Genomic DNA, 17,422 nt, shown 5'->3' on the forward strand with positions numbered 1-17,422 from the left:
TTATTTTTTAATCAAAGTTTATTTTTTGAATCAAGACTTAATTAAGGTGATTTTAAGATTAAAAGACAAACCTCAATCAGTTTGTCCTACTGTATTAAACAAATTCATTTAGTAACATTGATTATATAGTATGTTTATAATCTTTATTTACCTTATTTCTTGCATGATTAAACAAATTTGTAATTATTAAAATAAATTTGTTTTATTAAGCAAATTGAAAACAAAATATTAAATAATTTAAAAAAACTTAAAAATGTAATTATGATATTTAAAATATTAACATGCCAGTTTTAGTTTTAATTCATGCTTAAAATTTACTATTTTAATACTTTTTCAGGAGCTTATTTTGCTCTGAACATGTTAACAGTTAGCAATTAAATATGCTAAGCAACGGCTAAATAAACCTGCAAAAGTAATTAGTTAATTTATTTTAATATTTAAGCATACAATTTATATTAATGAGCAATTCTACTTTTTTGCTCAACTTTTATGATCAATGTTCAATAATTGGTAGTGGGGAGGAAATAATGAGGTAAGATGACATGCTGAATATCTGAATGACTTCCAAACAGCTAACAGTTAATATTGTAAACGACTATAAATAAATAAAATTATTTTTAATTTATCATAACAGTTTTATTATTCACAGTTATCATTTATTTTAAGTATTTTGTTATATACAAATATAAGCTTATAATATGTATGTATATAATATATATTTTATAGTATTACATAAACTTAAATTTATACATGGAGTTATTGGCTTATCTTTTAGATTTTATTATAATAATCTTTTATTATTAATTTACAGTATTACCTCTTTGCAACAACACTGGAACACCATTCTTTACTATATTATTTCTTTAATAATGGTAATAATAATTATTCTGATGTCACATTGTTTTGGTCACAATTAACAGAGAGGTATTTTAATAATCTGTTTTACTCTTACAATTAAAAAAAATATATATGTATGTATGATAATAAAAAAACTGAATCATGTTAGCCACACGTCTACACTTATGATAAATATTAATATAAATAAAAGGAAAGATTATTATTAAAAATCTGAATTTTTAATATTATTTGTCATCATGTAATATTATTATTAAGAACTTAATAAATAAACTTAAAAATTTGTCACCATCTATAAAGTAATGAGCAGAAATATTTAAGATCAATATTACGGGATTTTCTTATGTGATAAAAGCATTATTTGTTTAAAAATTATGTTTATTTAAACACATCAAATTTTGCCACTAAAAATAATCAGTAATCAAAATAATCTCAATCAAAAATTCATAGATAAATATTTCATACAAGAGTATAATAAACCAACATTTATAACAGATTTATTGTTTGTTTACGTCACTATTGTATAACACTATCTCTGATGATTAGCCGCACGACCTTAAAAAAAAGATTATTTGTGTGACCACATATTTCAATGTCAAATTTTCTGCTCTTTTTATTTACGGGATCAGAAATAGGTCATTTAATTTGAAATAAATTGTGTTAAACTTTAAGTAAGGTCAATTTCAAGGTCACCATAAGGTGTCCCTCTTGAATCTGAATAACTTTTGTTTTTGTTACTTTTTTGTGTTGTGTGTAGTTTACGAGAATATCGCCTGGGCGATTAAAATGAAACAACCTGAAAAAATGGTCCACGGTCATATTGTGACCACATATTTCGATATAAAATTTTCTGTTCTTTTCATTGGTGGGGTCAAAAATAGGTATTTCCAATTTAAAAAAAATCATGTTAACCTTTAAATAATGATCAGGGTCAAGTTTAAGGTCAAATACAAGGTCACCATGAAGTATTACTCTCCAATCTGAGTAACTTTTGTTTAGGTCATTTTTTTATTGTGCGCAGTTTACAAGAAAATCGCCTGGGGCGATTAGAATGAAACACCCTATATATATAATTTGGTTTTCTTAATTATATATAATTAAGCTATACAATAAAGTAGCAAATCACCATTGAAAAATAAAAGTAATCAAGATATTATTACAGACACAAAAAAAACTTGCCAGTGTTTGGCAATTTTCATTTTAATTAAATATTTTAAATATATGAAAAGTATATAGTAAACTTTAAATATTTTAATTTCTGTACTTGAATTATAAAAATCTTTAATGTGAATTAAGTCAAATCTTCTTCACCATAATACGTAACACATTATTTTTAATTTCTTATCACCTGATGTAATTCATTTAGTTATATATTTAAATTTACACTAAAATTTTCTGATATTATATCTGTAACATTCTAGAAAAATAGTTGTGTTGGTAAACTGACTATGTATTTGTCACTGATATGTTATAAATAATTTTCTTTGTTAAAAAAGAATTAAAAACCTAATGAGGTTCTACACACACATATATATTACCCATATAAAAAATTTTGAAATCTCATACTATAATTATTGTTAATTTCTAAAAATATACTTCTCTAATAGGACTTTGTTCTGTTTTAAAAATGATATGCAACATCATATGTTTTCATTCATTTAAAATTATTTTAAGGTGACCAAATACATCACTAACAAAAAATAGCAATATTAAAACTAACAAATTGTGCTTACTGAAGTATAAATATAACATAAAAATACATGTTTCAAATTAAATAATTAAAAATTTAATATACATGAAAAACATAATTATCAGTCTTGTAATGTAATATAAACTATATGTCATTATATTTACTGAAATTGAAATAATACTACTTACTGTATTTACAAATCTCGGTCCATTTGCTTTTTCATTCATTCTTTCAGATTTTCTTTAATAAAATATTTGAACTACATTACATAACCAATAATAACATACTATTTGGGAAAAATTATTGATAACTATATAAAACACTTTATAAATTTTAATTTATTTCTTCATGTCTAGTTCCAAACATTATAATGTCTTTGACACAAAAATACTGACCAAGAATCACTCGATCTCATAAATTACAGTAATTGTTCTAATATTTACAAATAGTAACATTTTGATAATCTTGCTAGAAAATTACCTCATTAATTAATTAATTTATTAATTAAATTTAATTTTATTTTATATGTCACCTTTATTTACTTACACGATAGTATAAAATTTATTCATAGAAAAAACTTACATACACTTTTTCAAATATACTGTAAAATATTTGAATTACTAGCTTATCAACAGGATAAAAAAGAAATGAAAGTTTTATGGTTTATACAATTTTTTATATATTTCATAATAAGAGAGAAAAATTCAGTTAAAATCAAGTTAAACCTATTATTTGAGGCTTAGGTTATCTTTATCTAATAAAGGTAGGGTAGCTATACACAGCTTTCCTGTGCATTAGCCATTAAAGGTGTGCGGACGGTAACAATTTCTCTGTGTGTACCAGGAGAGATAAGAGGTGGCCGTCGACTGTGATCGATCTCAGCATAAACTGTTGGCTCATTGCGATGAATTACACCACCACCACCAGGTCCTGTGCCCATACTACCTTCTACTCCTGTACCGAGTGTAGTTGGTCGAGCCAAACATAATTCTGCATATGTCACTTCTTCTCCTTGCTAGAATAAGAGGAGATAAATTATGCAGTAGAAATAAAACAAGACTTAAAATTATGCGAGTAGGATATTTAAAAATTAATAAAACCTCACATTCCTACTGATTCTTCACTACAATATGTTATTATACCTATTAAAGAGATCAGTAATTATTTTATTATGATAAAGAAACACAGATATGATTACTATTTCTGAAGTACACTTATCCCAGAATGGTTACAAAATTTAGAATTAGTCAGTAGATAGCACAGCATATGCCATAATTCAAAAACTAAAAAAAATCATACAATAAAAGTTAATTGTGGTAAACTTTGTGATTAAAATGTATTCATTTTAATTTATTAAACTGATAATAATATAATAAACTAAATTAATTTACAAAATTTAATTTCTATAATTAATATAGAAATCATTATATGTAAAACCCAAATCCTTGCCAAAGTAAATAGAATAATTGCCAATATGCCCACAAAAATTCAATCATTAAATTACAGAAAAGAAAAGATGTAAGTAGTGAACCTTGAAGTGATTTTAAAGTAAATAATATACTGCATAAAATATTTGTACGTCCTGACTTCATTGTGGAAGACACCCACCATGTGACAGTTGCAGTTGCCAAGCCGGCGTGGCTTGGCAACGCGGTATGAAGAGGGTGGCGTACCCTCATCGTACCTAGCTATCATGGGCTTTACTGGAAGTCATCTTCAAAACCTCGAGAAAAGGCATCTCTCAGCCTTCTTTTTGCCTCAGTCAGTTTGCCACTGATGCAAATGCCACATGTGACATTCCCATTGGTGTACTATTATAGCTTAAAAACAAAATCAACATATCTTACATTAGTCTCAAACAAGACTGAGTAAACAAAATGTAGAAAAGAACTGAAATCCACTATCTATCTGAAGTGAAAGAAGTGAGTTCAACACGCAAGTACAATAAAACAGCACCCTAAATAATAAAATTAGCACCTACAAAACAAACAAAAGAAGAATATGGGAAAGCCCAGGCAGCACGCTACACGCCCTTGGCAATCCTTTCTTTTACCAAATAGTGTATGAAATTCTCAACTATTATCCATTTGGCCTGGTTTCGCCAACTGACATGGAGATTCAGCGCTGACCCAATAATATTGAGCCGACAGATAGTCTCCGTGTTTATCAATGCTTACTTTGAACAAACATACAGAACATAATGTAGATCTACCAATTGTCTGTATTGCATACACATTCCTTAGTCTACCAGGCTGAACCTCTCTGGAGACTGTCCCGAAAGATTGAACCCAACCATCAAAGAACACCGGCATCCACGATCTAGTATTCAAATCCGTAACTGATGAATTGAGATGGTTCAAAGATGTGTGCTGTAATGCCCCGCCATCCTTCTTATAGGACAGAGCATCCCGAACTCAGGCCAGGGTAGTATGTTTGTGTGGGCTGATGTTGCTGTTAAGATCTTTATTGCTACTGCTTTCCAAATATGGACATCTACATATAAAGAGAGAGTGGATGAATTATTCGACATGATCCTTAGCAGCAGATGCACATGCGTTGTATCTGGGGATTTTAATGCACAGTGTGTTGAATGGGGTTGCCATAATATGTTGCCTCCTCAGGATAGAGGAGCTATCCTGGTCGAGGCCATAGCACTAGCTCGTCTGACATGCGTTAATGAAGGGTTAGCCACTTTTTGTAGAGGAGAGTACTCGAGTATCCTTGATCTTACACTTGTCTATCACCACCTACTTAATAGAATTCTGGGATGGAGGGAGCTCAACGGTGAGACATTACGTGGCCACCATTATATTGAGTTCGAGGTTGTACAGGCTACGAGTAGAGTGGGGGCGGCTCCCAGGCCCCACTCTAGATATTGTGACTTTCAAGAAGAAACTGTTCGAGAAGCTCTCAGAGAGTTGACTCTGACGGACTCGCAGATGCTATGTCAGAAGCGCTTGAGTAGGTGCAAATGTCTACCAGATACCCCACCAAACATAAAACGTATTGGTGGAGTGCAGAAATTGCCAATTTCAGCCAGGAAATGTGTTCTAAAAATATAATTTTAAAAGAACTATTAGTTTTACTTATTTATATATATATATATATATATATATGTAAAACTAACAGGTCTTTTAAAACTAGATATTTAAAACACATTAGAAATTATAAAATTGGTAAATTGGGTTTATCTAATGTTGCTGACAAACATACTGTATCTCATTATTGGACAAATGTGGAAATAGTGGAACTCAAGAAATTTAATTTAAATAATATATATATATAAATAATTTCCAACTTGATCAGCTTTCAGAGAGTATATCAAGATGACACTCTTATAAAAGCAGCAACAGATGGCAGCTTGTTTTTAGATAAAAATAGATATAATAAATAATGTATATAAATAATTTAATTCAAATTCCACTCAGTAATGTAACATTGGCTGGCCAGGTTACATAGTATAAATTTTCTATTTTATTTTATTTTTAAACTTAATCTTAATTAAAAATTTTTTAACTTAATTATGACATATAAAAGTAGTTATTTTATTTAACTGACTTCATATGTTTTTGTATATATGATTGTAATTTTAATTTTTTTAATTTTAATTTAAATGTTTTTATGTTCGATATATAATTTTTTATATAAACATATCTTATATACAGGTGATTCAAAGAAACAGGAAATTTTGAAAGTTGTGCTGCTAGCTGTGGGCGATTGGTACCACTTGATAAATGGCGCCAGTCTCTCTAACCTAACCTGCCATTTAGTTGTCATGGATCCTTGGAGTGGTGCGCAACGTGCATTTGCTATCAAAGTGTTTTACAAAAACAATGACAGTGTGGAGGGAGCGCGTAGAGAATTTCGCCGTCATTTTAATCTGGGACGGCACGACCGTGTTCCATCAGCACATGTAATTAAAACACGGATATCTAATTTTGAGGAAACTGGTTCGGCAATGAAAAAGAAACCTCCAGACCGTGAGCGAACCGTCCGGACACCACAGAATGTTCAAGCTTTACAAGATGCTGTCACACATCCCATTGATCATTCTCCTAGACATCAGGAATGCATTTAACAGCGTGCCATGGGGAGTGATCATGGGAATACTCCGGGAGAGAGGGATCAGCGGCTACTTGCTCGCCGTAATAAATGACTATCTGCATGAGAGATCTCTGCGGGTACGCACAGAGGAAGGAGAAGATGACTTCAACATGTTTGGAGGCGTTCCGCAGGGGTCGGTGCTTGGGCCTCTTCTTTGGAACATCGCGTACGACGGCCTTCTGCGGGAAGAACTCCCGGAAGGATGCCAGTCGGTCGCGTACGCAGATGACCTCGCGCTGATGGTGTCGGGACGGACGGAGGAGGAGGTAGAAGATAAGGCAAACTTGGCGGTGGCAGTCGTCAGCAGATGGCTGGGGGAGAGAGGACTACGACTGGCACCGCACAAGACGGCAGCTGTCCCGATCACCGGCAGAAGAAGACTGAGAGGAATGTCCTTCATGGTAGACGACGTACGGGTCCACACGTCCGGTTGCGCTAAGTACCTGGGCGTGTGGATTGACAAGAATGGGCTGTCTAACACCCACCTCAGAGAGGTCACTAAGAGGGCCGAGAAGATACAAGACGCTCTACAAAAACTAATGGGCAACAAGAGCGGACCACGGGCGAGCAAGCGACGGCTGATCCTTTCAGTGGTTTCCTCCGTCTTGCTGTACGCGGTCCCGGCCTGGAAGGACGCACTTTCGAGAAAGAACGTACGGATGCTAGCCTCCCTTACCAGAAGAGCGGCGATACGCATAACATCGGCGTACCGCACCGTATCTGGATGCGCAGTGGCAGTCATTGCAGGGGTGCCTCCCATCGAGCTGCGGGCCACGCAGCTGGTCTCCACATACGAAGGAACGCCGAAGGCGGAAGCCGGGAGGCAGCTGATGGTCAACTGGCAGGAGATCTGGAGAACGGCTACGGCTGGGGCATGGACCAGGAGACTGATCCCGGACTTGGGACCGTGGGTCAGGCGGAGGCATGGGGAGGTAGATTACTTCCTCACGCAGTTCCTGTCTGGACACGGGGAGTTCGGGGTCTACCTACATCGGTTCAAGAGAAGACGGACACCGAGGTGCTTCTACTGCGGTCAGGATGACACGCCGGAGCACACCTTTTACGAGTGCGAAAGGTGGGCTGTGGTCCGGCGTAGGCATGGCACAGATGGCCTCACTCCAGAAACAACTGTAGCTCACATGCTGAAAGGGAAGAGAGAATGGGATGCGGTACAGAGCATGGTGGCTAGCATCCTGAAGACGAAGGAGGTACATGGAAGAGAGTGGGGAGAAGACTTCTAGGTGCGGGTAAGCAGCAATGTCCCTAGCAAGTATACTGTGTGTTTCTTCTACTATATATATTATTTTTGTGTTGTATTGTATTGTGAATTCATTGTCTCCATTGTCACTGTGGTTGGTACTCTACGGCCGGCTCGAGATGACAAGCACGATCGCTTCGACTGTGTGCAGGAGGGCCACGGCTAGAGGTGACATCGCCGAAGAGACAACATGAAGTGGGTTTCATTTATTATGTATTTTCCTTATATTGTATGATTGTGGTATTATTTTATTTTATTGATTGTGTTCCTTCTAACGGTTACGAGGGCACTCACAGCGAACGTGCCCGCGGATTGCGGAAGGAGGAATAAGTTCAGACGCCAACGTGATGGGCTGCAACTGAAGGGAGGAAAAATAAATAAATAAATAAAATACAGGGGGCGAATCGTGGTCGCCGTGCAGGGCCAGGGAGGCAGCCTGGATGCAGAGGACGCTTTGGCTCCTTCATATGCAAGAATGAAGGTCAGTTGGGGTGCTCCGATGATGCATTTGGGACCCTCAGGTGTGAGAGGGGGACGCGGCGGTTTGCCGGCTTCGCGCAATGCGTAGCCGGCAACCTAGTGTAGGGACGGGAAGGGTAGCCTCTAAGTGGAGGGATGTAGTGGTCGTCCAGAAGGGAGGGCTGCTGCATCTTGATGAAACTGAGAGGACCCCGATGGGACGCCAAAGAAAAGGCAAGACAGGGGGGCAGTCGACTGCCACGACACTCCGACATTCCTGCGCATAGCCTAACGGCGGAGGCCGGGGATGTTGGGGGTGTTTAAGAAAGAAAAAAAAAAAAAAAAAAAAAAAAAAAAGATGCTGTCACACAAAGTCCACATCGGTCAATCCGTCCACGACGGATTGACCGATGTGAAGATGCTGAGAGCAGCATCTTTACAATTGCATAGTTCAAATGTTCGAAGAATGTTAGTGAAGGACTTGCAATACTATCCATACAAGTTGCAGATCGTCCAGGAACTGAAACCGAACGATGCAGTTGTGCGAGCACAATTCTGTAATGTAATGCTTCAGAAGATAAATGATAACGAAGAGTTTGTTCACAAATTGTGGATGTCAGACGAAGCGCATATATACCTCAGTGGATTTGTTAACAAGCAAAATTTCAGATACTGGGCACAAGAAAATCCTACGCATCTACACCAGCGTCCGTTGCACAGCCAGAAAGTGACCGTGTGGTGTGCTATGTCATCTTACGGTGTTATAGGCCCTTATTATTTTGAGGATGACAACGGTCTTACGATTACAGTAACGTCGGCTCATTACGTAGCCGTGCTTGAAACCTTTGTTGTGGACCAACAAAAGAAATTTCCAACAATTCTTAACACAGCCTGGTTTCAACAAGACGGAGCAACATCACATACTGCACGAATATCGATGGCAGCTGTATGCCGATTGTTTGGACAACGTGTCATTTCATGAAGTGGTGACATTAGATGGCCTCCCAGATCGCTTGATCTATCAGCTTGCGATTACTTTTTGTGGGGGTCACCTTAAAAGCAAAGTGTTCCACAGTAGACCTGCTACAACGGAAGAACTGAAGGCAAAGATCCGAGAAGCAATTGCGGATATTCCAGTTGAGATGTTACGTCAAACCATGAACAATTTAACGAAGAGACTTCGTGAGTGTTTACGTAGAAGAGGAGGTCACCTGCAAGATGTCATCTTTAAAAAATAAACTAAAATGTATGTATCCTAAAATGGCAACATTTGTACAATTACATGAAATAAAATTCATTTTCTAAAAAATTTTTCATTAACGTTATTTAATTTTTTTAATTTCCCGTTTCTTTGAATCACCCTGTACAACTGATCATGTGGGATCCTGCAAAAGTGCTTTTGGAAAATAAAAATAAGTGTCATCTCATTTACTTTGTAATTCTGTACTCGTGTTGTTCAAGTTGGTTTTTGATCACAAAAATACAATATATGTATAAAATTGTTAAAAATACCCTTTAATTTAGTTAGTGAAAAAATTACAAAAAAAGTAACAAAATTTTACTGTTTGGAAATTATTGAATTAAAATAAAAATTATTTTGAAAAATTTTTCAAATACAAAATATTTAAAGTTACAATAAAAAATGAAAAATAATTTCACTTTCATATTAAATCAAGAATAAATATTTTTAATTAACTCTGATTAAATTCAAATAACATTTTATATTGATAATTATTATCAATATTAAATACTATATTATAAATATAACATATAACATATTATATATTGTATTACATTTAAAATGTTAAATATTATACTTAAAACATAATTATTCAAACAACTTTACCATATAAGATTAAATTATATAAATCATATGATTTATATAATTTTTTGTATTCCTTTACTTATTCTTGGGAGTGGCTTTTTTCAAGTGAGCAATATTGTTGGCCTGTATAAAATTTAAGTTAAGAAAACTAAAAAATAAAAATAAAACTTTTCAATTCTTTAAATGCTGATTTTTAGAAGTAAGCTACAAATGAGAAACAAATTATAACAATTTTAAAAATGTTAATTTGGTTTTGTACTCAATTTTGCATTTGAAGAATAATTGAAAAGTGTTTGTTTTTTAAAGTTAATTTAATTAAATTCAATAAATAACACATTTAAAAAAATAAAAATAAAATGTTTGGACATGCTTATTATTTTTATACACCATAATTTACACCATACATAATTTAAACATTGTAAGTAGCTTGGTGCATTTGTGTATATCATGTATTGTAATGTTGAATTGCTAGCAGCCATGAATTGCTCTCATTACTCGGACTCTCCTGATAGTATGACAATTATTATTTCCCCTCAAGCAAATTATGTTAAAAAAATTATATTATATTATGTTTTCAAGTTCTCTTATTTCCATTACATTGTTTTTGTTTTATTATTATTTTAAATTGTATCTTTCTCCTTGGAATAAATCTGCATCATATATCGCATCTGTTATGTAAAATTAATAACAATGCTACTAAAAATCCTGATGTATTTAAATGTTTGTGATAAACTTCCTCACAAACTTATTTTGTTTTTAAATATGAATATGCAAACATTTCCCTTATCAACAGATATGAGTTTATTTCGGTTTACAATTTGTTTAGTTAGAAACTACCTGAAATGTGTGGTTTTACAAATTGTTTAATTCAGGCTTTTAAGGAAAAACTTTGGTGAAATTACACTTACTTTGGGTTTTTTTAAACCCAAATTAATAATAATTAAATTAATAATATTTGAGGTAACCAATACATTGATTCAATCCTGGGCAAGATAAATAAAAAATAAAACAAAATGCATCATACTGATGTAGAAAATAAAGATAAAACAAAATTTTCCATAATTTTGCTAACATTTAAAAAAAAGTTAAAAAAAAAAAAACATTGCACATAAAGCACATTGGTGAACAAACAATGCTGTGGGAATGTATAAACTTAACTGCTCTAACTTTCACCAAGTTCTACACTGAACAAATGCAACTTAGTAAAACAAAGATACAAAGCATACTACAATACTGTAAATTCTAAGTTAGTCGACCACATACTACAAATCCAAAGTACAGAAGAAACATTAACAACAACCTAGATATTTTACATATGTAGTTCTCTCAATATCATTTGCTAGCGGTCATTTTATATACTGTAATAATTTGAATAAAAATTTATTCTGGATTCCAGTCAATGACAGTGAAGAACAGAGTCCTTGCATTCATGCTAATGCCCTGCTGCACTACTCATGGATTCAGTAATAAAAAAAAAGATAACCAAAAAATATATCAGAGAGAGAAGTAACTGATAATTAGAAGTATGACTATCAGAATATCTCTAAAACATTTATAAAGGAACAGTCAGAAAAGTTATTTAAAGAGAAAAAAGATGTTTGATTTAAACATTGGTAACTGATACTGGAGCAGTCATCAATTGTAAAGGAACTTCTTTCAAAGAAGGCACAACGAGTTAGGTCAGTTCTCAAGAATGTAGCTGAAACCTGATGACTAGAAAGAGAAAAAATGTGTTAAAATAACAATGTTTTATTTGTATGTTTGGATAAGATGGTGAAGATATGTAACATTTTATACTTTTCAAAAGTCTGTTGAGTTCTTATCTAGATAAGCTACAGGCCTATAATAATTTCTCTGTGGTCACTTAATGTGTTGCAGGTAGTTAATAAATATTAGCTTTTGAAAAATCTGTTGATCTTTTCCCCAGACCTCTAGGCAAATATTTACATTGAACTCTGTATAAAAAAACAAAACAGTATAATAAATGAACAAACTACAACCATATTTATAATGATTTTCAACCGCATCTTAAATCCTTCCAATGGAAAAGTAAAAATCTCCTAGTAATAACTTGAATGGAATAAAAGTGCAAGCAGTATTGATAGTGACACCAATAATATACAAATGCAGTTAAATACCTTTTTAATGTAAGTAAAGAACTTTGGTAAATTTTAATCTAACTGGGCTTATTAAGTCACTTTATTATCAAAATATATTTTTAAAAATTAATTTAATTAACAAACAGTAACTTGTATTTTCATGGAAGATCTGAGGCGATAGAAAATCTGTTCAAAGTTGCATGTTAACAGCTTCTTCCAATTAATGTAGAAACAGAATTTGAAAAAAAAAAATAATAAGAGAGCTGTGGTAGTGAATCTGGCACATTTGTATTATTATTATTTTATTCCTTCTTTCGAGCGTAAATAAGAAGCAATAAAGGTGATGTATGAATAAATAATTATAATATAATTTCTTATATTACAAAATAAAACATTTGAAAGATAAAATGCTAACATTTACTTTATGATCATAACATACGGGTCTAGTAGTAAAAAAATGATACTGTATACAAGTGTCTTAGCAGAGGGATAATAAAACTTAATAGTGTTAAAAGACTATAACAGTTTGTAAGTGGTGGTATGGTAAAGTACTTAAAAGATAATTATATTTTCATAACGCTAAAAGATATACACTGTTGCAGAAGTAATGAAAACTATAATGGAAAAATTACATTTATATAATTGTAAGAAACATATATGTTTTATGAGTTAAAGATAAAATGTGTTGCAGAGCTATTTTACACATGACATGCGCGTGCACACACACATACACACACACACACACACACACATTTGCTTCTGCCAAAAGGATATCTTAATAACAGTTTCAGGCTAATTATAATTAATATGACCCAGTAACATGAAGTAAGCTAACAGGTGTATATATCATATAAATACAATATTCTGAACAATGATGGATGAAGACTACATTTTGACCCCGTTAGTTCACCAGTGTAATTCATGAATGTATATATGGTAACATGGCTTATTTTAAATCTCTTCTTTTCCAAATCTATTAAAATGCAACACATTTTATTATAAAAATTATTTGTAAACTTTACAGTTGTTCACAGTACTTAATTTTTAGTTTGTGTTTCAAGCGATGTTTTCTTTGATTTCAGGAACAATGTTTTCATAAAAAAATTGCCTTTCAGATGAGATATTTTTGGAGTGTTCTGGTATATTTCTATCTTCTCATGTGAGGTATTTAACAGTTATTTTTAGTATTATCTTAAAAATGTAACTGTCACTTCTGTTGAAATATTTTATGAATTGTTTCAGAATTATCATGAAAGTAATAAAAAAAAAAGGAAAAGTAAACCAGTAAATGAGAAGCGTTAAGAGTCTAATGTAATAAAATGAAGGAAACAGAAAAAATAACAATATATTTTTGGTACACTGATTTTTAAAACATTTACAGCAGTTATGTTTGAGTGGCTGGCTTATATGTGTTGTTGAACTATTAAAGTTAGTAATTATCATCTATGACTTTTTTCTTTTCAAGTTGAACAATCAAAACAACTATATATATATATATATATATGTGTGTGTGTGTGTGTGTGTGTGTGTGTGTGTGTGTGCACACATGTGAATTTTTATATCAATGTTCAATTAAAACCTAAGGATAGTTAGGTTAATATGAATAGTTTTTTACAGATGTATCAAATGAACATGAAGGATGGTATTAGGCAAAAACCATATCCAGTGCATTTTGTTTTTATGTTATCATTATGCTCCACACAAAACAAAAGCAAAATTATGTTTGCTTCAGTGGCTTTGTTTATTTCAATTTATGCCCAAAATATGAATTTTTTTTTTTTTACTGTTTATGGTATTATGCATGAAAACATAAACTGAAGAAATTTGGTTGAGAGAATGAAATTATATGTAAAAATTTATTCTGACTTGGCAAGGAATTTTACATAAATACATGTACAAAGAACTTTTTCAGTAAAAAAAGTCAGCAACAACATTTCTATTTCTTCAGTTGAAGTATTTATCAGTTCGTTGCACCCTCTTAAAAAATAGGTTTTTGTTGCTCAAGTCGTATTAACAAAGATATAGAAAAAAATATTAGAATAGTAAATTTGAAACAGTTTTCATACAAGATAATTTCCTATTTTGATTTTGTCAATATATTATAAATAAAATCAAATCCTAAAAATAAAGTAAAGCTATGTATTTTATGGAAAAATAAATTTCCTGGTATCGGAGGAACGCCTTTGATAAGGAGTATCTGTGTTATTTGCAAACTAAGAGAAATTATTTTCTATGTATTTACTATTAATGCTACATCTGGTCTGTATATCAAATTGCTAGTAAGTTCTTGCACTGCGTTTTAATAAAAATAACAACTTATATACATGTTTTTTCCTCAACAGTTTGCACTTGATATTGAAAAAAATCACCAAAATCTCTCAATTTTCTGTAAATTTTTAAAAATTTACTGCAAACTTCTTTTAATAAGAAGACCTGAAAATTTGGTAATATATTCAAAACTTAAGCAAAAAATCTCCTTTAAAAGCTATTTTTTTATATTTGAAACTTTTCTAGAAATAAAAATTTAAATCATTTATTAAAAGATAAACGGTGTCCAAATAATTTTTATGAATTGTACAATAGTAAAACAAATATGTATTAAATTTTTATTTATTTACAAATTTCAATGTTTGTTTTAAATATGTAAGTTTTGTGTTTTACTCTCCATAATGTAGTCCTAGCCTCCACAGAATCTGTGAAATAAATGAAGTTATGAAAAATATATTTGTAATTTTTGTAAACGTATACATAAAATTTTAGTTTAAATGAAATATTTTATTGATACTAACCGGCAGTGGCTGCTGTTGCTGTGGTTGTTGTTGCTGTTGAGTATATCTGTTCTTATAGTTGTCATAAATATCTCCATTACGGGTAATAACATTATTTCGGGGGATTGTGTCTTGATAAGAAGGAGATGCTGCTACAACTGGTTGACCTTCATTACCCACTACCTGACCTTGCCCTGGTGTACCCAACTGATACTCTGAGTCTACAAAACATATATTACTGATTAAAAACAACAGTAATCATAAAAATAGTAATTCTTAACAATTCCATCGTCCAAAGCATGGTTGCTTGTCAGGTAAGCAAAATTTCAGATAAACTTCAAATTTTACAGGATGGCAGATTTAAAAAAAAATTTGATAATTACAACTATAAAAGTGGAATACGTAAATCTGTGAAAGTCCTAATGTTATTTGGTTATAATACATCTTACACCGAGCCAAAGTTCATGATAAAATAATTAGAAAAAATTTAAGTGAATTTTTATTAAATTTTTATATTGTTTTTATCATCACTGCTCATTTTATTTTTCAAGTAATAATGTTTGTAATTGAACATAAACATGTTATTTTTTTACAACTCGTAATTTGTAAACACCAACACTCTCCTTACTGTAACACATGTTACATATCTTTATACTAAAAAAATATATAAACAAGATTTTTTTTTAAAAACCATTTTCATTGGAATTTTTAAATTATTCCTTAATAGCTTTTTACAGTTAAAAAATTTTACACTTTATAAATTGAAAAAAATAAATGAACATAAATTACAGTTAAATTATATTAGGTTATATGATGACAGTAAGTTGTAATAAACTAAAAAGGCATGATAAAATGTTCAAAAGATATAACATTATACATTGTATGATAACTATATATTTTAAGATATTCTCAATTCTATAACTGAGAATATCTTAAACAACTTTCTGTTGATAAACAGTGGGTAAGAAATCACCAAATGTTTATTGCTAGCTAATCAGAACTAATTAGTTTGCAGACATTCCTGTAACAACATGATTGCAGCATTGCCTTATAGGATGACTATGTGTATACTTTCTTTAGTAAATCAGCACTTATAATTTATATCATTAATGGCATTATTTTCATTGAGCTTTCTTGTCACCACAAGAAAATGGTACATATAATATTTTTAATAATTTTATTGAATGTTTGTAATAACTACTGAAAAATTATTATTGAAATTTATAATTCAACTGTGCTATAAATAAGGTATGAAGCTCTCTCTCTCTCTCTTGAGTGGCCTAAGAGGCCTACGGCAATAATTTGTAATTATAAGTGTCTACAGTTTAATAATATGTACTTGCTATAATTTTAATTTCTGTAAACAAGGATAATTAAACAGTCTTATCAACAAATGGTTAAAATAATACAGTAACATTTAAAGAAAAAGATTATTTTGTTAAAAGGCTGGGCATCACAAAACAGCAAATAGAAGATACACTGTCAGATGATGTACACAATGACACAATGGAGCTAAATTTTTATGATTTGTAGAACGATTTCTTTCCATTGCAGTAATAGTTAGTTTATTAAATTTAGATTTAGGATAATTTTTTACTTACTCATAAGAAAGTCACTGGAAGATAATAAAACAAAATTTTTAAAGTTATCTGACAAATAAGATGGAAGTATTATGATTTAACCATTCTGTTTTTGCTTTATAATTCTGCAGACAAAATATCTGTTGTATGAGAAGTTTTTATCAGTAATGTTCAGCTATCACTTAATAAATATCACTTCATTGATCTTTCTAGTAGAGTGGCAGTTTTTTTTATTTTTCGTTTGATAGGCTCTAGGTTAAAATTCCAATTAGGTTTGGCATTTTTCATATGCTATGAAATTTATCTTTCATCTTAAAAATATAAATGCATAAAATTTCTTTGAATCAGATTCAATAGCATCCCAAAATGGTCTTAATAACAGATGAAGTGCTTTGCAATAAAAATAATTATTTTTAATTATTACCAGTTTACTTTGATAATGGGGTTCAATTAATGATACTAACTTACGAATAGGTTTTCCAGCATAGGAGAAGATAACTGTCAAAATATAGTTAGGATAATAATCTATTATGAGACAGTCTAATCTCAAAGTAAAATAAAAAAAAAAATCTTTTCAAGATTAGGTTGGGACACAAACCCAATATTCACCAACCCATATTCAAAACCATTACCTACCATAAAACATTAAATAAAAAGGTCACAGTTTTAAACTTTTCTTTTTGTCTAATTGTCACACATAAACAGCATTCTTAAATGTGTTTTTAAGTGACCATACTATTAGCATGACTCAATAAAAAAATATGATGTGGACACCACATGTCTT

The 17,422-nt window shown here is 31.5% G+C and overlaps 1 protein-coding gene across 1 annotated transcript in view; it reads right to left on the reverse strand.

Moving 5' to 3' along the window:
- Positions 1-611: 611 nt before the first annotated feature.
- Positions 612-17,422, reverse strand: part of LOC142324840 (nephrin-like) — a gene marked incomplete at its 5' end in the record, with an annotated part of 931,197 nt that continues 914,386 nt past the window's right edge. The window contains 2 exons of the mRNA XM_075365877.1: positions 612-3,560; positions 15,080-15,279. Coding sequence (XP_075221992.1) covers positions 3,318-3,560; positions 15,080-15,279 — 443 coding nt within the window. The remainder of the gene's footprint in view (positions 3,561-15,079; positions 15,280-17,422) is intronic.

The sequence above is a fragment of the Lycorma delicatula genome, chromosome 5 (assembly GCF_047948215.1).
Source record: "Lycorma delicatula isolate Av1 chromosome 5, ASM4794821v1, whole genome shotgun sequence".
NCBI lineage: Eukaryota > Metazoa > Arthropoda > Insecta > Hemiptera > Fulgoridae > Lycorma > Lycorma delicatula.